This window comes from Myotis brandtii, unplaced genomic scaffold, assembly GCF_000412655.1.
Source record: "Myotis brandtii unplaced genomic scaffold, ASM41265v1 scaffold230, whole genome shotgun sequence".
Lineage (NCBI taxonomy): Eukaryota > Metazoa > Chordata > Mammalia > Chiroptera > Vespertilionidae > Myotis > Myotis brandtii.
In genome coordinates, this window is record NW_005358650.1 from 5,458,899 (window position 1) to 5,484,295 (window position 25,397).

The window sequence follows — 25,397 nt, forward strand, 5'->3', positions numbered from 1 at the left end:
CATTGTCTTGTTGGAAGAAGCCATCTCCATTGGGATACGCCATCAACATGATAGGATGAACTTGATCAACAACGATACTTAGGAATGTTGTGCTATTCAGACATTGTTCCACACGAATTAAAGGGCCCAAATCATGCCAGGAAAACATTCCCCAAAACATAACACTGCCCCAACCAGCTTGAAGAGTTGTACTCATGCATGTGGGGTGCATGCTTTCATGCTGTTTCCGCCAAATTCTCACTCTGCCATCTGCATGATGCAACTGGAAACGTGATTCATCGGACCACATGACTTTTTTCCAATGCTCGACTGTCCAGTCCTTGTGTCCCTGTGCAAATTGGAGACGTTTTATCTTGGTAACTGCAGACAGCAAAGGTGTTCGAACAGGCCGTCGGCTGTTTTGCTGATACTCACTCCATGGCTCCGAGCGCCAACAATCACCCCACGTTCAAAGGCTGTTAAATCACGTTGTTTACCCATATCTTCAGAAAAAAATCACTTCTACTGTCGTGGTAAACAACCTGCTTCCCTATTTATAATGGTCTGGCCCTCTAGCAACTTTAGCGTGAAATTATAGCTAACTTGCCTAAAACATCAGGTGGTCATAATAATCTGGCCACTCAGTGTATCTGTTGGCCATTTGTATGTCTTCTTCAGGTCCTCTGCCCATTTATAAATTGAAGTGTTTTGTTCAGTTCTTTATATATTTTGGATATTAGCCTCTTATCAGCAGTAGTGTTTGCAAATATATACTCCTATATAGTTGATTGCCTTTTTGTTTTGTTGATGGTTTCTTTAGTTGTGCGGAAGAATGTAGTCCCATTCATTTATTTTTACTTTAACTTCCTTTGCCTTTGGGGTCAAGTTCACAAAAACCTCTCTGAGACTAAGATCCATAGTTTAGTTCTTATGTTTTCTTCTATGTATTTTATTGTATATAAGTTGTTAATCTATTTTGAGGGGAGAGACCAAGAGATTTTCTCACTCTGCCATGATGCTGATGTCACTACCAGATTTTCATTTTAAGAGTCAAATTATACACAGAGTAAAAGTGTTGCTGTGGCTTTGGCCCATTTCTTTTGAATTTCTTATAACTTCATCTAATGTTAGGTTCCTAAAATATTAAGCCAATCAATCCTGTAGTTTCTCACTCTGAAAACTGACATGGTTTCTTAGCATCTCAGTCTCTGGAACTTGTATAAATCTTGTGGAAAGAGATGGGAATTGCATTTTAAAGCAGCAGGGATTTTTTTAACTTGAATTTTTTATGTGTCATTGTAATTGGATATAAATACAGCTTGCATTATCTGTGGTTGGGATGAAATGGGCCATAACAAGATGGGTAACAGCTCAAGAATTTTGAAAGAAAAAGATTGTGCTTTGAGTGAAATTAGAAATTGCATTTTCAGTAAGGGAAGCAGCATAAAAGCCATGGGTTGGTGAATGGGTGTAGTGTGGTTTGAATTAAGATAGCATAAAATGATTTTTTTGTTGATTTAAAATGAGGAATTACTTCATGAAAAATAAGGCATTTATAAATGTCTTTAATTTAGACATTAGATTCAGACAAATAAACCTTTTTATGAAATGCATGTAACAAAATTAACCATTTTAAAGTGAATAATTCAGTGGCATTTAGTACAATTCACAATGTTGTGCAACCCCTACCTCCATATAGTTCCAAAATAAAACACTTTACCCAGTACGAAGTTACTTCCCATTATTGTCTCTCCTCAGCCACTGACAACCACATACCTGCTTTTTCATGCTGTGGATTTACCTATTCTGCATATTTCATAGAAATTGAATCATACAATATGTGGCTTTTTTCACTTAGCATAATGTTTTCAAGGTTCATCCATGTTGCAGACTGTATTATTCCTTTTCATGGCTGATTAATATTCCACTTTATGTATTTACCACAGTTTATCTATTCATCCATGGATGTATTTTTCAACAGTTTTGACATTTGTGAATAGCATCACTATGAACATCTATGTACATGGATTTGAGTTCCTGTTTTCAATTATTCTAAGTAAACACTAGGAAGCATGTGGTAATTCTATGTTTAACTTTCTGAGGAACCAACAGATGTTTTCCAGATAAAGCTGTGGAATGTAATTCGTTTGGGACTTAGTTGGGGCAGAAACCAGAATCTCGTGTTTTGTATACCAAGGATACTATGGGATAGACACATGTAGGTAGTTGCCATTATGAGAAGTTGACAAGGCTGTTCTAGTTGGCAACAATGAAGTTTTCAAAGTTAACGTTCTACAGATAGTGAGCCTCACCCTTAGTTTGTCTTCCCAGGTGCTATCAAGAGAAGCTTTTGTGAGCTTCCTAATGATCCGAAACTAAATCCACTATTCCTCATATCTAGAGAATATCTAGAGAAAGCAGCAGCTCTGTTATTTTCTATCATGATTCTTCTCTGGGGTGGTGGTTGTTATTACTCTAAGGAGATCATTCACAGGATAAAAGATAGGATTGTAACCCCTGTATTTACACAGAGGTTTTCTTTGGATAACAAGACATCGCTAAGCCCCTTCTTATTCATTCTTATAGCATCCCTATAAGTGAGCTGGACCTGGACTTAGGATATCCTAAAGGCTTACCAGTAAAATCCAGATCTCTAGAATTTGTTCTTACACCTATTTGCTAGATCTTCTACATTATATTGCCTTTACAACTCCTCTTGTAAGCAATTATTCTAAGTAAAATTCTGCCTTTCAATAAAAGTGTATTTTAGTTGAATTTCAAGCTGATGACAGTATTTACAAATCACAGTTCTAATTCCAGATATCTCTTAAGAGCCAGGCTTCAAGCATTATATTTTTAAGTATTTAAAAAAATATTAGTTATATTAGTTTCAGGTGTAAAATACAGTGATTGGACATGTTTATACTTTACAGTGTGATCACATTATTACTGACTCTGTTCCCCTTCACCCTACTCCCTCCCTTCTGATAGCCATCAGTTTGATCTCTATTTCTACGTGTTTTTGTTTGGTGTATTTTTTTAGATTCCACATATAAGTGAAACCATACAGTATTTGTCTTTCTCTTTCTCTGATTTATTTCACGTATCATAATACCCTCTAGGTCAGTGATACCGAACCTATGACACGCGTGCCAGAGGTGACACGCGAACTCATTTTTTTGGTTGATTTTTCTTTGTTAAATGGCATTTAAATATATAAAATAAATATCAAAAATATAAGTCTTTGTTTTACTATGGTTTCAAATATCAAAAAATTTCTATATGTGACACGGCACCAGAGTTAAGTTAGGGTTTTTCAAAATGCTGACACGCTGAGCTCAAAAGGTTCGCCATCACTGCTCTAGGTCCATCCATGTTTTGAAAATGGCAAGATTTCATTCTTTTTAATGCAGTGTAATACTCCAGTGCATATATTCATGTCTTCTTTACCCATTCATCTGATGGACATCTTGATTGCTTCTGTATCTTTGATATTGTAAGTAATGGTGCAGTGAACATATGGATGTGTGTCTTTTCATCTCCTCTGCCCATTTTTTATCATATTGGTTATATTTTTTGTTATTGAGTTATATGAGGTTTCTTATATAATTTGATTATCAAATCCTTATCTATCATTTGCAAATATAACCTTCCATTCAGTAGATTGTTTTGTTGGTTTCCTTTTGCTGTACAGAAGCTTTTTAGTTGAATGAAGTTCTATTTATTTTTGCTTTTGTTTCCCTGCTCAAGGGCTGTATCCAAAAAGACATTATGCGGACTGATGTCAGAAATTTACTATGTTTTCTTCTACAAGTTTTATGGTTTCAGGTCTTACACTTAAATCTTTAATACATTTTGAGTTTATTTTTGTATATGGTGTAAGAGAGTGGTCTGGTGTTTGTAATACCACTTGCTGAATAGACTATCATTACTCCATTATCGTAGACTAGTTGGTTATATAATATGGTAACCTACTAAATGGGAGAAAATATTTGCAAATTATATATCTGCTAATGAGTTAATATCCAAAATATATAAAGAACTCATACAACCCAAAAGCAAAAACAAAAAAAAAAATGATCAAAAAATGGGCAGGAGGTCTGAATTCACATTTTCCTAAAGAAAACATAGAGGTAACCAACAAGTACATGAAGAGATTCTCAATGTTACTAATCATCAGGGAAATGAAATTAAAGCCACAATTAAATATTACCTCATATCTGTTATAATGACTATTATAAAAAAAGACAAGATATAACAAATGTTGGTGAAGATGTGGAGAAAAGAGAACCCTTGTGCACTTTTGGTAGGCTTGTAAATTGGTGCAGCCACAAAGTAAAACAGTATGGAGGTTTGTCGAAAATTAAAGAAAAGAAGTACTATATAATCCAGCTATTTCACTTCTGGGTGTATATCTAAGGAAATAAAATCATTATTTGAAAGAGATGTAATCACTTCCCATGTTCATTGTAGCATTATTTACAATAGCCAAGATATTGAAACAACCTTAGTGCTCATCAATACATGAATGAATAAAGAAAATGTAGTGAAAATGTAGTAAAAATGTACAATAGGATACTCTTCAGTTATTAAAAGGAATGAAATCTTGCCATTTGTGGCAACATGGATGAATCTTGAGTGCCTAAATCAGATAGAAAAGTACATATACACACCAAAAAACACAAGTTCATAGATACAGAGAATAGATGGGTATTAGCTATAGGTGGGTTTCAGGATGGGTGAAATGGATAGAGTGGGTCAAGGGAATGTTATGTACAGCATGGTGACTATAGTTAATATATATGTGTTGCATATCTGAAAGTTCCTAAGAGAATAGATCTAAAAATATAACTATGTGTGATGACAGATGTTTACTAGATTTATTGTGTTGATCATTTTGCAAAATTTGAATCATTATGCTGTACTCCTGAAACTATTATAAATCAACTCTACCTCAATAACATAAATATGTAAATAAATAAATTTTAAAAATCCTTCAAAGGTCAAGGTTATAGAGTTACGTTATAAGATGGAGTGTTGGTTTATATAAAATATGCCTTTCTAGATATCTGTCCAGAATATTATCTTACAAAAAGAAGGTATTGACTCTGTATTCCTTGTACTTTCTTGGACGAATCAATTAGTCTTAACTGTAGCCATTGAATGACTTTCATAAAAGGTATTAAATTATTGGATGCCAAACATGAAAAAGAGTTGATATGCAGACAAGAAAATGAATCTTCCTGCTAAATATCATAGTGAATGTCCATACTTAGTCTACTAAGAAGGAAGCTAATGTACACAGCTGGAGATGATAATCAGTAAGCATACTCCAAGCTCTGCCTTTGGAGAAATTGCCATAATGTAGGCTTACTCTGGTTCTCATTTTACTTTTTTCAAGAAAGTGAAAAGACCATCCTACTTTAAAGAAACTGGATGATTTTAGAGGGGCATTTATAAATCCTGGAATGGAAAGGTTAAGGCGAATAGCTACAAGGAAGTAGAAATGAAATGATTTCATAATTCCTGTAACACTGCTGCAAATGAGGATTAGTTTGAATAGTTTATGCCCTATATGAAAAAAAAAAATGTTGGGAAAATCTAGGAAATTCTTACCTCTTGGATATTGGAAAGACTTTTTCTGCTTTGTCTCCTTGACTTCATATCCATCTCCAGAATGTATTTGGTGTTGGCTTTTATTTCTGCTTCTCTGGAAGATTATTATTAAAAAAAAAAAAGAATCCTATGAGCTTAGCTTATGTAGCCTAGTAAAACCGGTGCGTCAGGACTTCAATAAAACAAGGCACCATGTACTTTAAAGAAGTTGTTTCTATCAGCCAGCTCTGTTAGTTTGTACTCTATTCAAAACACACACACAAATATATTTTCCATAAATGAAACTTGTCAGTGGGAAAAACAAGACCTTTAAGCAAGTAAGAATATTTGTAAACGGTGACGAGTAAACAATTTAAGAAACTTTTCCTTATTGCTTTAACTTTGTAATCTTAGTAGAATGAAAATGATGCAGGCAGAAGACAAAACTGCAGAAATCCAACTTACTTAATCTCCTAGGCATTGATGTGTACAAACATATCTTTTTTATATAAACCATTCATCTCAGTTAGGTACCACAGGGAAAGCAAGCTTGCACGCTGGCTGAATATTTGTTCTTGTGGGGGTGGAGGGGGGATGTGATTTGGAAGGTGTTCATTTTTTGGAGAGTGAAACTCATGCAGAGAATAGGATCACTGGTTTCAGAGTTCCTTTGGTAAGTTTAAATATATTAATATGTGATGACATAGAAGCGCATACCTGGAAATGGTCACCTACTCATCCACTCACCTGGTTGTGGTTCTGTGTGCCCTCTAGGGAGGTACAGTTCTGAGAGTGACGTGTGGAGCTTTGGCATCCTCCTCTGGGAGACCTTCAGCTTAGGGGTCTGCCCGTACCCTGGAATGACAAACCAACAAGCACGTGAGCAGGTGGAAAGAGGTGAGCCAAAGGCAGGGGTGGGAGTGGCCACATCCAGCCCCAGGGACAGGCTTGGGGTGGGGGGGTCGTCATGCTGTTTGGGGGTGTGGGTAGAGCAGAGGTGTTTGTAAATCTGCTTCTGAACCCCATGGATCACGTGGCTCTTATACAACAAAAACCTTTTTAGCTTTGAAAATAGAGAGCTCCAGCTTTTCTCCCACTCCCCCTGCCTGGCCTGACATCTGCAAGGCACACCATTCAGTCTCGTCAAGGGAAATCGGAGAGTGCTCCTCAAGCTCCTGTTTTTTTATTCCATGTGAAATAAACACCATTAGTGTCACTGCGAACGAAATGTAATTAGACCTCAGGAGGTTTCTGAGAACTTTGTAACGCTTCTGAAGACACCCCGTGGTGTTCCCAGATCACGACGGAACAGTAGGTGGTGGCGATGCCAGGCAGTCCATAGCTGTCAACAGAAAGAATGCTACTGACAAAAGAGCAGCGCCACAGCCGAGAGGGACCTGGTGTAGAACTGGTGCAAGAGGATGGCTTTCTAGCTTCCTTCCCACCTTCTCTGACCTCACACACCTTCCCGAGGCGCACACACAGGCACCCGCCCAGCACACGGCCAGGATGCGCCCGAAGCTTGGAACGAAAAATAAGATTCTTCTCGGGCTGTAAAGGACTCTAACTCATGTTCATTTTTATTTCACTTTTGAATTAGTGTTTATCAAATCCTTCTCCTCTCTTCATCTTCAAAAACCTGGGTAGTAGAGATGATTTTTTTTTAAAAAAACTCTGCCCACAGCATCTGAAAGCAAATACTTAGAGCAGATGTGCATCTGTCTGTGATGTATCTCACATCAGACTTTGCAACAAACAAAGCGGGTTCTCTGAACTTGAAGGTAATTCTGTGGCTCCGTAATACTGAAATACTTCTTTAAAAAAATCAGTTTGCTGCCCTAACCGGTTTGACTCAGTGGATAGAGCGTCGGCCTGAAGACTCAAGGGTCCCAGGTTCGATTCCAGTCAAGGGCATGTACCTTGGTTGCGGGCACATACCCAGTAGGGAGTGTGCAGGAGGCAGCTGATTGATGGTTCTCTTTCATCGATGTTTCTAACTCTCTATCCCTCTCCCTTCCTCTCTGTAAAAAATCAATAAAATATATTTAAATAAATAAATAAATAATAAATCAGTTTGTTACATCTACAACATAAGGTACTAAACTTACAAACTGCATAATGCCCTGCATGAACATTCATATCTTATCTCCTTCTTCTGTTGCATCTTTAGGGTACCGGATGTCAGCCCCTCAGTATTGTCCAGAGGAAATCTTTAAAATTATGATGAGGTGTTGGGATTATAAGCCTGAGAACCGCCCCACGTTCAGCGAACTCCAGAAAGAGCTCAGTGTCATCAAGAAGAAGTTAACATAGTGCCGGGCGGGGCCGGACGCAGCCTTCAGACATCCCGTTCTCTCGTTTGCAATGAGTTTGTACCACGTTACCTGCACCAGTCTGCTAAGGTTATTTTTTTATTAACTGTTTTTTAAAATATGTGCCACTTAAAGAAAAAAAAAAAGGGCAAATGCATTTAAGGAACAGACAGTCCTACCAAGGGCTTTATTAGCTCATCATAGCGATCCTGATCCTGCCACTCCAGACCACTGTCATAGAAAAGCACAGACGCTCACGTGAGGGAGAACAGATGTTTTTCACACCACGACCACTGATGCTCCTCAAAGCTTTGCTACTCCAGGCCCTGGTCACGGGCCGCGTCGGTGCCACAGACCTGACTCACTCGGTGCTAGAAGCTGCCTAGGTAACGCCATGTTTGCAGGACACCTTCCAGCGGAAGCTGGCCCTCTGCTCTGCCAAGGCAAGAGTACATTTGTAAACATCGTTTTCTACCAGGAATTATTTGGCCCTCCTGGGTTTGTTTGTTTGTTTTAATGGCCAGAAATAAGTGCAGTGTAAGAATTGTCACACTGCTGTATTAGTAGTAAGGTTGTCAGTTCCCGCCTCTGTTTGGGCATCAGAAAACCATGCACAAGATGTCCTCAAACAGCACACTCCTAGCGTCGAGGCAGCAGCTTTTAAAGGATGTTTTGGAGAGCTGCGACAGCAAGAAGTCAGGACAGGAGGGTGGTCTGGAGAAAAAGAGCAGCTAGACGGGATCAGAGAAGAGACAGAAAACATAAAATGTCTTCCTATCTAAGCTATGCCTTTACAAACATCAAACACCTTTTATTTTTATGGTCTGAATTCACAAAACAGATTCTAAGAAATGATTTTCAGGAGTTCGTAGATAAAGCATTCTTAATGGCAACAAAAAAATTTTTAGAGAAACTACAAAGCACAAGCCCACAAAACCAACAGCATGCTTTTGGTGAAGTACCTGCACCTCAGAGGAGGCCTCCCAGCATTTAATGCCCTGCACTGGTGCCATTTCCTGAGCTGTCAGAACTTCATGACCCTAGTTCAGAAACACACTCGTGTGCACCTACACACACACTACACGAAGCAAGGCAGGTGTGGATGAAGACAAATGGACGCTATTGAGGAAGAAAATCCAGGACAGCCTCCTATCTTCACTTTCCCCCTTTGCGACCCCTCTACTGCTGCCTGGAAACCCTTACCTTAGCAGGCAGGTGTGCAAGCACTGTGCTGGAGATGCTTCCTAGGAATACGTAACAGTTACATCTAGGATTCTGTCGAGCTAAACCTTTGCTGCATCCCAGGACCTTACCCCATGTTCTGTACATAGTTACCGCTCAGGATCAGTGTGGGTGGAGAGATGGTCAGGCTCAGGGGTACATGTGGCTCAGGAGCTGTAATAGTGCTCAGGTGTGTGTCCAGACAAAGAGCACCTCCGTGACTGTTTGGTCCTTGTTTATTGGAAGAGCTTATTTATGGGAAAGAAAATCCCTCCTGTCCTCTTTGGCTGTTTGCTGCCTGTGAATATCACTGCATGGAACTCAAACCCAGCACTCTAAACAGTAGGAAGGATAATACTGAAGAGAAAAATGGCTTGTCTATCATTTCAATCTTCTTGCAAGTTTTGTACACATTTAATGATTACTACATTCAGACTAAAACAAAAGCATAATAAACTTGCCCTCAAAAATATATTGCAATATTCAAAGCAATTTTTTTAAAATCAGAACTGTTTTCCCTTCTGTCAGATATTGTAAATAAATGGAACCTTGTTTTGATGGCATACACTGTGATAAATCAGGGCACAGACTTGGGAATTAAAATTAAGTGCCATGGTCTTCAGGCCCCTGGCCAGCCTTCAATCGTAAGAGTAAGGTGGGGACATTTGCACCCTTTACCAGTATTTCTAAGGGAATCTTTCCATAATATTCTTATTTATAGAAACTGGCCTCCCATCACTTAGCAGCTTCACTGCTAAGCTTCAGCAAGGAGAGAGAAGGATGGTTTGGGCTATAATTTTGTGAACATGACCTGAAGCTTAATCTTTGCATTCTGGTTTGAAGAAGGAATATGGCATTGATATTTCACTCACCCTGGCTGTTAGAATTTACAAGTCACATCATAACTCTGTGCTTAAATTAAAGCAGCTTTCAAAACGCCGTGACATCTGCAGCATTTAAATTCCACTTTATTCTTTGTCCCAGAGCAGGCGGTGGTATAGTTCAGGATTAATAACTCATGGGGAGTCTTTCAGGACCATATCAGTTGTAAAGAATATTAAATTTAATATAGGTACATGCACCAAGAAAAACTTATGCAAGCCATCTTTACTGTTAATTCTCCTGCACTTAAAGCATAATTTATTCATCCCTTCTGTCACTGATAATTATTGGAATTATGTACTTTAGGTAGCTAATCCATAACCAAAAAGCACACGTAAGTACTGTTCTGAATTTGCAACTTGATGTAGGAAAAGAAGGCTTCAGAAATGCACAAAATCCTGTGACTTGTAAGAAAACAGTTGTAACCAAAATTGCCACCGGTTTGAATGTAATTAAGCCAGGTTGCAAATCTTTGTGTTGTTAATGGATTTTTCAAGAGGTGCATTTATCACTCCCATACAGTTCCTGTCATAATTTCTTAAATTTATGAATACGAAGGGGGTGGGGGTGTCAGGCAGTCTGAATCTCACCTACATTTTTCTACCTTAAATCACTAAGGAGCCTTTATGAAAAATATTTAGCTAGTTTATCATTTTTCAAGGAAAGAAATCTTTTAATGTCATATTAACATTTATTACCAACATGTGAAAACTAAGATTAATTTTGTATTCGAGTAATCAGAGTTTACTTCCCAAAGCCAGGGTATTCCTTCTCTTCCAGGAAAAAAATAATAAAAGATTAAGAGGTTTTATTTACACTTTCAAAACCAGAGGCTATATTTTAGCTGTCCTGCCACTAGGTCCCCAGTAAAAGGCCTCATGTAATCATTTCTCTCTTGTCTCCCAAATGTAATATAAGCAATAAAGTTCTTCATTCATAATTCACCATTTTATCACAAATAAGTAGATCAGCACAGACCATGAGCTACTGTTCAGCGTGCATTTCACAATTGTTTTTTCATTTGAGGGTTATTTTAAAAAGAAAAAAAAGAAAAAATGTTTAGTCACCGAAATAGTTTCAATTTTCTTCAAACCACAATATGGTTTTCTTGTCTATGTTATATTCATGTTTCAGTGTTGCCATATAATTTAATACAAAGTTTGGTTAACACCACTGAAATAACTATGCTTCACAATACTGGTGTGAGATTATATCAGAAGAAAGTGTTTTAATTATAATAGATGTTACACACTGAGGACCTTCTAGTGGGATAAACATAAAAATTAGAATGCAGCCACAATACATGTCCCACCTTATCCTGCATCCCTGTGAGTCACTAGATATTCTGAGGGTGTCCCGGGAAACCTTGCTTAGTGGATGCTCTTAGTGCACTGTTATGTGGGCTGTGACTGAGAGTAACTGAAAAGAGGTTGTTCGCCTCCGCCCTCTTTATTTTTCCCCACACACTCCCTTGATCACACGGTATTTAAAATGTTTCTTATCAACAAAAGTGATTGTCCATGAGCACTGTTCTGAGTCATGTAGAGACTGACTTTTGTATTTAGGAGGCCAGAGCTCTCACACAAAACAGAGAATAATGCAAAATAAAAAAAGCAGATAATTGAAAGCCACTTTTCCTTATGTATTAATATGTTAATTAAATGGAAACAAAGATTTTTATATGAAAATGAGTTTATATTACTTTTCCATTAGACTATTAAGTTAGCATGAAAGTTTACCATTAAAATGTTACCTCTTTTATTACTAACTTTGATTTGCTTATACATGGCAGAAATTTTTTTTATTAAATATTTTAATTTTATTTATTTTTCTCTGTTTTGATGAGTTTATATCAAGTGTGAATACTATATTATTTGGGAGCACCCAGAGCTGCATATTCATTTGTGCAAAAGAAAGTAGTCATGTACCAAGATTACATACTTGAAAGAGATTGGTACAGTCCCATAAAATTCTCCTTTAAAAAATAGTGCCATAATAGCAAAGATATATAAACTATATGCCTTAGTCATAATTCAATTTAAGGAAATATTTATTACCCCTTGAAAACCATCCTACTGCCTCATGCTGATTCAAAGATTATATTCTGAACTGTAAGTTTAGACACTAAGACGTACTTAACTGCCTAATAAGGACTGAGATTCTTGGGTGGTAGAAAAATCTGCTATTCTGAATTCCTAGTCACTTAAACGGCGGCATGGTAATGAGCATAGGCTTTAGTCCAGGGATCTGAGGCAAGCACGTCTGAAGACAAAGAGAAAAGAACCCGTTATTCCAACACTGGACGATGCCACCCTATGGAGAGTGTGGAATAATTAAAGTGGAACAAAGACTTGGACGATGTCCCTAGAAAGCCTACAGAAAACAGTGCCACCAAGCCAGATCCTTCCTACAGGAAATTGAAAAGGTATTGGGGCCAAAAGGAGGAAAGGTGGTCACCTGCCAGCACGTGGGCCTTTGTCCGAGTGGACCACACACCTCCTCCCTTGCGTTTGGAGGTTTATGTCCCTGGCTCAGAGATGCTGCTGCGCTGGGCGACATTTGTACTCATTGTCCTGCCCACTAAAGGATTGCGTCGGATGTCTTCAAACCTTTAGAGAGACTACTCACAGTGTCTTTACATGTGCGTTAGTTATATTTAATATTTCTTAAACCAAGATCACTGATTATTCATACCTTATTGGGAATCTTTGCTTGCAGTGGGGCTTAACCTAGGCTAATCTGTGGAAAGCATGCTCATGTCAGCCCTCGTTCACCTTGTGACTAAGGCTAACTAATGGGCTCCTAGAGTTACCCTCACAGGGACCTCACTGTGATGAGCTCTACTCTCAGAAAACAGGGAATTAAGCTGGAGGGAGACACCGAAGGCAGAGAAGGAGACACCCAGACAGCAGACTAAAGGACGTGAAGGGCAGTAACAGTGCCACCCAAAGTGACTCGGAGGCCAACCTCTGACAGGTAAATGCAGCATCAATAAAGGGAAGCTGATCCTCAGAAGAGGGTTTTGAGGCGCTTCCTGCTGCATGCTTTAAGTATTACAAGCCTCTCAAGTCGCTACAGCGTTTATTAAAGAGCACTGAATTGGATATTGATTTTCTTTATGATCCCCATAATCTCAGGAGGCGGCCCCTGTGGAATGAGAATTACCCTCGCTCAGTTTTCCTGTAAGGCCTCAGGCAGGACAGTGTTCCGCACACTCCCTGAGCAACGGGACGCTGAGCAAAGGCACACGCCCAGGGTAGGCAGCAGTGTGGGAAGTTTGCTGTGAAAGCTACTTTTTATTTTGTTAAAGAAAAAATATCTTGCGGTGCCTATGCCTGCAGCATGAAGACAGACTTAGCTTTTCTCCATGCCCACAAACTAGCAAGAGCCCCAGAACAAGAATATTTAGGGTTCACTCTGAAGATTCAAATCCTGAATTTCTAAGCTATCTCCCCAAACATTACCATTGAGGCCAGCAGGTGTTAAGTTAGCGTGAAAGTTTACCATTAAAATAAAATGTTACCTCTTTTATTACTAACTTTGATTTGCTTATACATGGCAGAAATTTTTTTTATTAAATATTTTAATTTTATTTATTTTTCTCTGTTTTGATGAGTTTATATCAAGTGTGAATACTATATTATTTGGGAGCACCCAGAGCTGCATATTCATTTGTGCAAAAGAAAGTAGTCATGTACCAAGATTACATACTTGAAAGAGATTGGTACAGTCCCATAAAATTCTCCTTTAAAAAATAGTGCCATAATAGCAAAGATATATAAACTATATGCCTTAGTCATAATTCAATTTAAGGAAATATTTATTACCCCTTGAAAACCATCCTACTGCCTCATGCTGATTCAAAGATTATATTCTGAACTGTAAGTTTAGACACTAAGACGTACTTAACTGCCTAATAAGGACTGAGATTCTTGGGTGGTAGAAAAATCTGCTATTCTGAATTCCTAGTCACTTAAACGGCGGCATGGTAATGAGCATAGGCTTTAGTCCAGGGATCTGAGGCAAGCACGTCTGAAGACAAAGAGAAAAGAACCCGTTATTCCAACACTGGACGATGCCACCCTATGGAGAGTGTGGAATAATTAAAGTGGAACAAAGACTTGGACGATGTCCCTAGAAAGCCTACAGAAAACAGTGCCACCAAGCCAGATCCTTCCTACAGGAAATTGAAAAGGTATTGGGGCCAAAAGGAGGAAAGGTGGTCACCTGCCAGCACGTGGGCCTTTGTCCGAGTGGACCACACACCTCCTCCCTTGCGTTTGGAGGTTTATGTCCCTGGCTCAGAGATGCTGCTGCGCTGGGCGACATTTGTACTCATTGTCCTGCCCACTAAAGGATTGCGTCGGATGTCTTCAAACCTTTAGAGAGACTACTCACAGTGTCTTTACATGTGCGTTAGTTATATTTAATATTTCTTAAACCAAGATCACTGATTATTCATACCTTATTGGGAATCTTTGCTTGCAGTGGGGCTTAACCTAGGCTAATCTGTGGAAAGCATGCTCATGTCAGCCCTCGTTCACCTTGTGACTAAGGCTAACTAATGGGCTCCTAGAGTTACCCTCACAGGGACCTCACTGTGATGAGCTCTACTCTCAGAAAACAGGGAATTAAGCTGGAGGGAGACACCGAAGGCAGAGAAGGAGACACCCAGACAGCAGACTAAAGGACGTGAAGGGCAGTAACAGTGCCACCCAAAGTGACTCGGAGGCCAACCTCTGACAGGTAAATGCAGCATCAATAAAGGGAAGCTGATCCTCAGAAGAGGGTTTTGAGGCGCTTCCTGCTGCATGCTTTAAGTATTACAAGCCTCTCAAGTCGCTACAGCGTTTATTAAAGAGCACTGAATTGGATATTGATTTTCTTTATGATCCCCATAATCTCAGGAGGCGGCCCCTGTGGAATGAGAATTACCCTCGCTCAGTTTTCCTGTAAGGCCTCAGGCAGGACAGTGTTCCGCACACTCCCTGAGCAACGGGACGCTGAGCAAAGGCACACGCCCAGGGTAGGCAGCAGTGTGGGAAGTTTGCTGTGAAAGCTACTTTTTATTTTGTTAAAGAAAAAATATCTTGCGGTGCCTATGCCTGCAGCATGAAGACAGACTTAGCTTTTCTCCATGCCCACAAACTAGCAAGAGCCCCAGAACAAGAATATTTAGGGTTCACTCTGAAGATTCAAATCCTGAATTTCTAAGCTATCTCCCCAAACATTACCATTGAGGCCAGCAGGTGTGAGTGTTCTCCAAAGTGAGGAAGTGCCCTCAGTGATAGGACCTGGAGCAGAGGGTTGTAATGTTTTCCCTCAGCTTCATCCATTCACAAGCTCTTCTTAAACATCTGCCATGTCAGGGGCAAGGAGCCTTGCTGGGTGCTCGTTTTTCTGCTTGTTTTTGTTTTGTTTTGTAGTTTTTTTTTGGTTTTGGTTTTGGTTTTTTACTTCTGATTAGTATTTCCTCTTCTCATATTCAGTTTTTTAATCCTTACTTTGCCCAAACACAAAAGCCTTCTTTGGTGGGCTTTTATTAGATGGTCTCATAATTGGCTTAGACCAAAGAGTTTCTCCTCAGGTGCTCAGGAGGCCCCTGCCTTCAGAGGAACTCCCAGGCATCCATTACTAGGCCAACTGCACACCCACTATGCGAGAGCCCAGGGCAGAAGCAGCGTAGAAGACAAAGCCTCGCTGTGGTTTCTGGAGACAGAGGATTAGGTGGCAGATGTGGGTGATGACTGACACTCCATAGAGGAGGGAGCTTTTCCCAGGCAGAAAGGTCACGGTGAGCAGATGCAGCCTGGGCAGCAGCCTGTTGGCTTGGCTGAGTAAGCTCATTGGGTGACCTACCTCCCAAGAAATGTTAAAACACTAACAATGATTACTGCACCTTATACCCCTGGACATATTCAATGTTTCCATTCCACCCTTCTGTACCATTATTTTTATTTTTTTCACACCCCTCTTGTCAGAAAATATCTGAAATTGGTATTTCAGTTGTGCCACGGTAATGAGTTTTCCCATAGCTTCAGAAAAAATGGGTAGCAAATATGAAGGCCTGAGTTCAAAATAAGCCAGTCAACCTAGATATAAGACTCCAAAGCACCGCTGGGTTAAAACATCAGCTCTTCTCTGCAAGTTCCCCAAAGCAGTGGCCTCCCTAGAAAGCCACCTGCTCCTATTTGTCAAGAACATCTTGACTCTCAGAATCAGCACATTCTAGGCCCCATCCACAGCAGATTCTAAAATGACAACCTAAGAAGCCAGAGTTCGATCCCTGAAACAGAAACATACCTTACTCCAGTGTGCTCGGGAAGCATCAGTGCAAACGCTCTAACTGGCAGTCCATCTGCTCACAGAAGATGACACCTTATTTGAAAGCTAGGAAAGCTGTCAGTAGGAAATGTCAACGTCTGAGCAACACAGGGTAAGTGTAAGATGGCCTTAAAAATAATCCCAGTTCCCGCACTGGAGCAGCAAAACCCTGAGAATGAAAAGTGAGGAAGTGTATGACTCCCAACACCTCATGATTAATTTTCTTTTTTCATGTAGATCTTGTCAGATAGTACAACCTTGGGGTCTTCTTTTGAGTTGCATGAACAATCTTTATGAAACAAACAAAGCAGAATTCCTCCCAAAGGGGCTTAAATTTCTAAATGCTCTGCATTCAGACCCTTTGGGGCCGAGAGGGAATCTAAATCATTCCTGAGATCCCAGGCATTCTGGTGGTCTTCGCCAGCTCACTAATCCAATGCTTTTAGTTTGAAACACAGAAGGGAGGAAGAAAAATGCCCTATTATGTAGAAATTTTCTTTTCTACTTGGTAGAAATAGACTTGCCTGCCTGCTCTTAAGGAATGCCAGACTGTGGTAAGCAAATGCAGAGGGCATGGTGCCCAGAGCTGTGCATGCGTCATAGTAATGTCTTCCCCTCACCCACGTACAGCAGTTCCTACTTGTAGACCGTGGGATGGCATGGAGGCCTCTCCCCTGCCCGTCTGATCTGCTTCACTTCAGCTACAAGCAAAAGTCCAATTCCAACAGCAGTGAACCAATTTGCCCTAATTCCTCCTCGGATGCTAGGCCTTTCACACTGGCCATGTGCAGACAATATACATGTTTTAGTGGAGTTCACTATTTTTGGCTTTAGTGTCAAAGAGATTGATAGGATTGCCCCGATTCCCCATAACAAGTATATCTTATAATCTTATGATCCTAAATCCAATTCTAGGCGTAGTTTCTGTGCATCAAATCAAAATCAGAGATAAGGATGAACTGGTAGGGAGGGGTCTTGGTTATTTCAAATTCATGACCAAAGTAGCCAAAGACATGAAACCGCCTTTCACGTGATGAGCATCTCACTTCACTTTGTGCACTCAGTTACCCACTACCATCCAGTGACATAATCAGACCCTCGCCATGCACCAGTGCCTGAACTTTACATGGGCCATTGCTTCATAAAACATTGAGCTTTTTCACTGAATCAACTTCATCAGTCAGACATCTAGAAAGCTTATGTGTAATTTATATTTAAAGGCATTGCATTGGATGGCCTAACTAAGCAACATGAGTGTAGTGGGGGTTGGTGGTGGTGTGGTTCCTGCTAACTTTAACTTCTGGTTTTCTCTGTGTTTTTCTTGGTTTGGTCTGATAAGTACCCTAAGACTGGAATTCTCCAAGGCATCCAAGCCATACAGCCACATAGGGTTAGAAAAAGCCAGGTAAATGCAGGAGAATAAAATAAAGTTGTCCAAGTCTGAAGAACAGCACTGACTTCAGGAACCTAAGCAAACTGAAAGCAAGACCCAGTGTACACGTGGTGCCCTGGCCATTTCCTGGGCAGCCCTGGCCTGAGGCCTGCTACCTTCCTGGCACAGGCCCACGGCGAGTGGCTGCAGGAATGTCATGTTCTGGTTGCTTCCCCTCCCCTTGTTAGAAGACGAGTTTGGGGTGATGGGTGGGCGTGGAGCTTCCCCCCCCCCGGGTACAAATGTTCTGTCTATAAGCAACATTTTAAGAAAGCACCCCTGTGGTCTACACAGTTTCCTTTTAGCACCAATGTTGTCAGGTTAAAGCACCTTTAGTCTTTTTTGTTATTGCTTTAAAATAATATATTTTGTGAAGTGGATAAAAGAAACACTGGAAATAGGGTGCTTCTTATAAAAAGTCCAAGTGTAAAACATACAAGCAGGGCCTTTGGTGAGTTCCTCTGGCTTGTAAGCAAGTCTGAAAATGAATGGGGCTAAATAGATAAAGCAGCCCGTTGTCTTACCATTTTTAACTCAGATCTGTATTTAACACTTATTTATTTGTTAGTTTTTTTTTACATTCAGAAAAAATACACTTTGAACTTTGACTAACATTGTAGAATGTTTTTAAATTGTTTTCTACTTTTTTAAAACGTGATTTCATCATTTTTGTAAACATTGATCATTTTTGAATAGTTTTCTTTTCCAATGGACCAATTACCACTTACAGTTCTGCGGAAACTTTTTTACTGTATTCTTATAATAAATGTAAAATATTTGTAGCAAACTGTGCCACGTCTTGTTTAATCTTTGCATCGTGTTTACATTTCTCTCCCTTTTCCATGTAAATATACTCTAAGTAGAAGGAATGGAAGAAGAGATTTCCATGGTAACTGGCCTCCTAGGGATGTAATGGTGCATAAATAATTATTAGCTTTCAGTGTCTCTGTAATTAAGCTTATGAGTTCTGATGAGAATGGGTGTGTGCTGCATACAATCACTGCTTCCTCCTCAGAAATCAAAACTGAAATGTTGTTCAAATCTCATTTCTCTGAGTGGATTGGCTGTTTGCCAGGGTCTTTTTTGTTTTGTTTCATAACAGGATTTGTTTAGATATAACAGGGATGTGGGAGAGAAAGGTGGCTGCGAGGGGTGCCTGGAGAGAAGCTGAGAGCTGCTCCCATGCTGCAGTCCTGGGCCTGTGTCCGGGCCTGGCTCCCATACAGGGCTGAGCTGGTCACAGAGCCCACACCGGGACTTCCCTTTACCCTTCAGCCAGCAAATCAATAACCTCTCTAAAGCAGCATGCTGCTATTTACACAGGTTTCCATGCATTAAACCAAGCGCTCTTCTCATCCCTGGTCTTGGATTAGAGGAGTCACCACCCGCCCCTCAAAAACAACGTGCTTACTGTTTGCCAGCTTCTTAAAACAGGCAAAGGAACCCACATGACCCCTGACCTCCCGTCTGCAGCACTGACTGGCGCTGCTCCCTGGGCCCTTGGTGAAGCCTTTTCTTAGCAGCTTTGTCGTCTGCCAGGTGGCACCCTCATCTCCAGCAGGTTTGATACCTGACAGTGTCCTAGACAACTGTGTTCTTCCTGACTTCAGTCCATTAGGGCCAGTGCACCCACCAAGACAGTGTGGCTGTTTAAACTGAAACCTGTGCCCCAGGGGGGATGGACAGGATCTCTGAAAGGGATTTGAAGCCCCATATCTCACAGTCCACCCGCTCCAGCGAGTGATTTCTTTGGGCAGCGTGCTGATGCACGTTGCCTGCAGAAAACATGGATGTAAAACGAGTTTCTATTAAAAGCATCAGTGGTCACTCCTTCCATTAAAAGCTGAGTGAATGAAGTGCTTTTCAAACTCCTTAGACCTGAAGAAATTGGACAGTCCAACACACTTGGGCCAAACTTGTGATGACAGTTGAGCAAGGCAGGCGATGCTGCTTCCAAAGGCATCGGCCGATGGAACAAGCATGACGCCTGCCACTGGGAGCCCAGGTCCTACCCCTGCAGGACTCTCCCTCGTTGGTCAACTGGAACAAACCAGATCCTGTCTAAAGTGGTTGCACCGGCAAAATGAGGTCTGACTAAATAATGACCTCGTATTAACCCTTTTCTTTCTTTCTCTTACTCCCACTTAATCCCCCTCCCTTTTTCTTTTCAGTGGTCACTTCCCCTTCCTAAAAGCATCTTAATTTCCTCCAGGGAAATGTCCTCGTTTTTATTTAGCGTGGTCCTGGTGGAAAGGTAATTCCAAGTGCCTCCCACTACAGAACCCAGAGAACCCACATCCTTCTTTCTTGACTGAATGGAGTCCTTCTGCTGAGACTGATCTTCAAGGACAGAAGGACCAGCCAGAGGGCATTCCTCTAACAGTGGTCGGCAAATTGCGGCTTGCAAGCCACATGCGGCTCTTTGGCCCCTTGAGTATGGCTCTTCCTAAGCTTTAGGAGTACCCTAATTAAGTTAATAACAATGTACCTACCTATATAGTTTAAGTTTAAAAAATTTGGCTCTCAAAAGAAATTTCAATGGTACTGTTGATATTTGGCTCTGTTGACTAATGAGTTTGCCGACCACTGGGCTAGGAGAAGGTTGCAGTAACGCCTGCTTCCTGGCCCTCCAGAGCACCCATGGTTTCTTTCCATCCCCAAACCCCATTCGCTGTCCTCCCATTGCTCTCCACGTCCCCCGCCAGCCTGCCAGCTAAATCCCTCCTCTCTGGCGGATCCACCGTCCAGCTCTGCTGCCCGAAGCCAAAGCCCTGACTGACAGGTCTCCCCGGGGAGGCCTCCTCCAGCGTTGAGAGTCTGTGATCAGTGTTCTCGGGGTCATTTTGGAACCCCTGAATGGCAGCACTATTCAGGATGAGTTCTATTTCTTTGCTTTTTACAGTGTTGCTGTCAGAATTCAGCAAAAAGGAAAACTCCCTCCAGGTTCAATCATCTAATGTGCTGCTGATTATCCAAACTAAGCCTTTTAATATCTCCCAGCTCTGGCCTAGGTAGTTCAGAATTATAAATGTTTCTTTTGCAGTCTCCCTGTGGTAGCAATGGCACCATAGGATAGTTAAATGATAAGGTCAATGGACTAGAACATTGCGAGAGCTAATTGATCTATCACTGCAATATAAATGCCAGGAATTAATAGAAAAGTAAATGTCACAGAAAGCTGGGGCACTGACCCCAGAAGCTCTTCTCCTTTGGCTCCCCACTCCCACCTTTCAGGAGGGCTTGATCTTATTCCATATTAAGGAGTCCCCCTTTTCTGAAAACCACACACACACACACACACACACACACACACACTTCCTTTCACGTCTAGGTAAAAGACAATAATTTAAGCTTGTTGGGTTTTCATCCCAAGCTAATTTTCAAGCAGCTCCTGGAAGCCTTCCCTCTGCTTGCAATCCACCCTTGTCCCCCTGCCAAATGCCAAGGCCTAATTAGGATGTGGTGATGAAGCAGAGTGGGCTCTACGGAACACACTTATGCATGTGCCTTATGAACGGCGTGAGTAGGGGAATGGCAGGATTGGATCACTGGTGTCCCATCAGGCCCACAGTCTTGAGGTTCTGTCAAAGCCAGCCAAAAACCCAGAAACTGGGCCTTTCCTCTTTCAGAAGTGCACCAGGGAATACCAGTCAGAGATGGAAACATGTTACGGTTGAACCATTACTTTGAATCTCAATCAAATAAGAAGACAGGCAGCCATCTGCCCCAGCAAAATTAACTCCTAAATATCTGTTCGCATCAAACTAAATCCAGCCTCTCCTCATGTAGCTCTGATGAATATAGAAGTTCAGAGTAACCAGCAGATTTACATCACCATCCTCCCTTCTTCCCTCATGCTTCTCTCCCATCCTTCCTTCCCTTCTCTCTCACATACACCCTTTCTTGTGGTTTGAAACAAGTCCTATATCAGTATATCCCTATGGTTTCTTTTTTACCCCAAAGCAGATGTTCCATGAATATAATTATTGATGTATTTTAAATGTATATTCATCAGATGTTATTTTGGGAAGACCGGAAGTCATCCACAAGATTAAACGTAAGGTAAAAGAGAAAATTATAAATAAAATAAAACCCAATTGTAAAGAACAGAGAAAAAAACCAAATAGCTGAAATTTTTTAATTATAGCAATTAAGAAATAAATTTCATGGAATTTCCTGACAACCAAAACAAAACAAACAGGAGGAAGAGGAGGAAGAGGAGGAGGAAGAGGAGAAAAAAGTACTTATAAAATAAAAAAGGTTGAAAATTCATGAGCTAGGCAATCAATTTAAAAGGTTAGGGGGATAAAGTGATTCTAGAACTTTGTTTTCTAAGATGAAACATGAAAGTCGTGGCCGTGGCTCTCAACTGGATGGAATGTTGTCCCCAGTGGACACTTAACAATGTTTGCAGACATTTTTGATTGTCACACTGACATCTAGTAGTAAAGGCCAGGGTGCTGCTAAATAAACATCCTGCAATGCACAGGACAGAATTATCTGGCCCAAAATATCAATGATGCCATGGTTGAGAAACCCTGAGTTATGGGCCTGTCTGAATTTCCTTCCAAGAAAAGTGAACGATTTTCTTTAACTAGATAAATTTTAAAGGGACAATGAAAGACAAAAAAATAAAAATGCTTTTTAATTGCTTCCCTAGGTTAACATGTTTGATATACTGCTTACATAGAAAAACAATATAGAGGATCAACAAACCAAGAGTTGGGTTTTTAAAACCATCCTCTGATGAGATTTACCAAGAAAACAAAATAAACCATTTTAGGAATACAAAAGTAGATATCAATGACTGAAAAAAAGGGCAGGGACCGGGAAAGTATAACTAAACACTATGAATTTTATGGTAATACTTTGAAAACAAATAGAATTAAAACAAACAAAACTGACAAATTCCTAGAGAAAATATAACTTGCTAAAGCTGAGAAAATACAGATGACTAATATCAGAAATGAGAGACAACCCACTGACTCTGTACACATTAAAAGGAAAACAAGGAGAAATAATAGTAACTTTATACCAATAAATTTCCCAACTTAATAAAATCAACAAATTTGTTTAAAGACAAACTACAAATGTTCAGTTAAGAAGAAATAGATAAGCTGAATAGGAATACATTTATTAAATAAAGTGAACCTGCAGTTAGAAAACTTCTCACAAAGAAAACTACAGGCCCAGATGGCTTCACTGATGAATTCTACCTAACAATGAGGGACAAAATAGCAATGATATTACATATTTTTCTAGAACATAGGAAGTAGAAAATGCTTCTCAAGACATTTTATGAGACCAGCATTACACTAACCCCAAAACCACATGAGAATATTTTAAGAAAATGACCAATCAATATTACTCAAGAATATAAATACAAAAACTCTTGCCATAATATTAGCAAATTGAATTCCCCAATATGTAAAAAAGATAATAAATCATGAACAAATGAGTTTTATCCAAGGACAGCAAAGTTGGTTCAACAATAAAATTTTTAAAAAGTAATGAACTGTTATCAACTGACTGAAAAAGAAATCCATATCATCTCCCCATTGAATGCAGAAAAATATTTGACAAAATTCAGTATCTCCTGATGATAAAAACTCAACACATTGGAAAAGAAGGGAATCTTCTCAACGGATAAAGGCCATTTATGAAACATCTATAGCTAACACATTTAATGATTAAAAAATAACTATTTTGCTTCTAAAATTGGCAACGAGGCAAGAATATCTACTCTCACGATTTTTATTCATCATTGCACTGGAGGTCATAGCCAGAAAATATTGTAAGAAAAAGAAATGAAAGTAATAAAATCTAAGAAGAACAAAGTAAAAACATTTTTTATTTGCAGCAACATAACCTTCCATGTAAAATACTAGTACAATAAAGAATTACAAAAAAGCTACTAGAGTTCAATAAGTGATCTTAGCAAGGTCACCAGATAAAAGGTCAACATACAAAATCAATCTGATTCTACCAGTATATACTAGCAACAAACAATTGAGAGCCGAAATTCCACAAATCCACTTAAAATAGTATGAAAAACTTAGGGGTAAATATTAGGGATAAATTTGTCAAAAGGTATGTAAGAACTTTACACTAAAACATACAAGTTATCATTGACAGAAATTAATGGAAAGAGACACCTTACTCATGGATTGAAAGATTCAAGATTAAGATTTTAATTCCCCTCAGATGACCTATAGATTTGATATAATGCCAATCAAAATCTCAGCAGGCCACTTTTAGTATTGCTTACTTGATTCTATAATTTATGTGTAAAGGCAATGACCCAGAATAGCCAAAATCTTGAAAATGAAAAAGAAAAAAGAATTACATTACCTAATTTAATAAAAAGCTACAATAATCAAAACAGTATGGTATTTGCATAAACATTGACATATAATATAGATTAAAGACAAATTGTGATTCTAAGACAGATCCACATATAGTATATATGATCAATTGATTCTCTTTTTTAAAAATATATTTTATTGATTTTTTACAGAGAGGAGGCAAGAGGGATAGAGAGTTAGAAACATCGATGACAGAGAAACATCGATCAGCTGCCTCTTGCACGCCTCCTACTGGGGATGTGCCCGCAACCAAGGTACATGCCCTTGACCGAAATCGAACCTGGGACCCTTGAGTCCGCAGGCTGACGCTCTATCCACTGAGCCAAACCGGTTAGGGCAATCTATTGATTCTTGACTGAGTGCCAGAATATTAAATGTCTCCATGCAAAATATGAGTCTTTGCTATTGCCTCCCACCATAAAAAATTAACTCCAAATGGGTCATAGGCCTAAATGTAAAAAGTGAAATTATAAAACTTCCAAAAGAAAACACAGGAGAAAAATCTTTTTGACCTTAGGCAAATAATTTTTAGAGTACAAAAAACACAAACCATTAAAAAATGATAAATTGGACTTTCTCAAAATTAAAAAATATATATATTCTTTGAAAGGCAAGTGGTAGATTGGGTAAAAATTAAAAAAAAATTGAACCAACATTTTACAAAAGAAAAATTATAAATAGCCAATAAGAACATACAAAAGATGCTCAGTGTTATCGTCAAATAAATAAAAATTAAAACCTCACAGTGGATATCACTGCACAGCCAACAGAATGTCTAAACTTATAAAGTTTGACATTGCCACCACCTGTCAGGATGTTGAACAATTGGAAAACATATTGTTGGCAGGAATGCAAAATGGCATAGAAAACATTTTGGTCTTTTAAATTTAAACATATACCTAGCATGTGTCCCAGAAAATGCACTTCTAGATATTTATCCCATAGAAATGAAAGCAAAAGACCACACAAAACCCTGTTTGCAAAAGCCTCATGCTAAGTGAAAAAGGCCAAATACAAAAAGACTTTGTATTGAAGGAGTGATGTCACCAAGATGGTGACATAGGTCATTCGTGACTTTGCTCCCCCTCACGAGAACAAGTAACAACTCCTCATGAACAAGACACCACTGAGAGAACCCTAAAACACGGGGGTGAGGCTGAGGCACCCCCTGCACCACAGAGACCAGACAGACTGTGTTAGACGGGCAAGAAGAGCAGCTACACAGTAACTGCCCTGTCCCACCCGCAGGCCAGTGCAGTACCACGCTAAGAGGTCTCCCTCGAGCAT

General features: G+C 39.7%; 1 protein-coding gene across 4 annotated transcripts in view; it reads left to right on the top strand.

The window, feature by feature from the left end:
- Positions 1-11,620, top strand: part of FER (fer (fps/fes related) tyrosine kinase) — a 316,192-nt gene extending 304,572 nt beyond the window's left edge. For all 4 annotated transcript variants that reach the window (XM_005866441.2, XM_014539886.1, XM_014539885.1 and 1 more), the window contains 2 exons: positions 6,349-6,471; positions 7,745-11,620. In XM_005866441.2, the coding sequence (XP_005866503.1) occupies positions 6,349-6,471; positions 7,745-7,887 (266 nt within the window). In that variant the 3' untranslated portion in view covers positions 7,888-11,620. The remainder of the gene's footprint in view (positions 1-6,348; positions 6,472-7,744) is intronic.
- Positions 11,621-25,397: the final 13,777 nt, after the last annotated feature.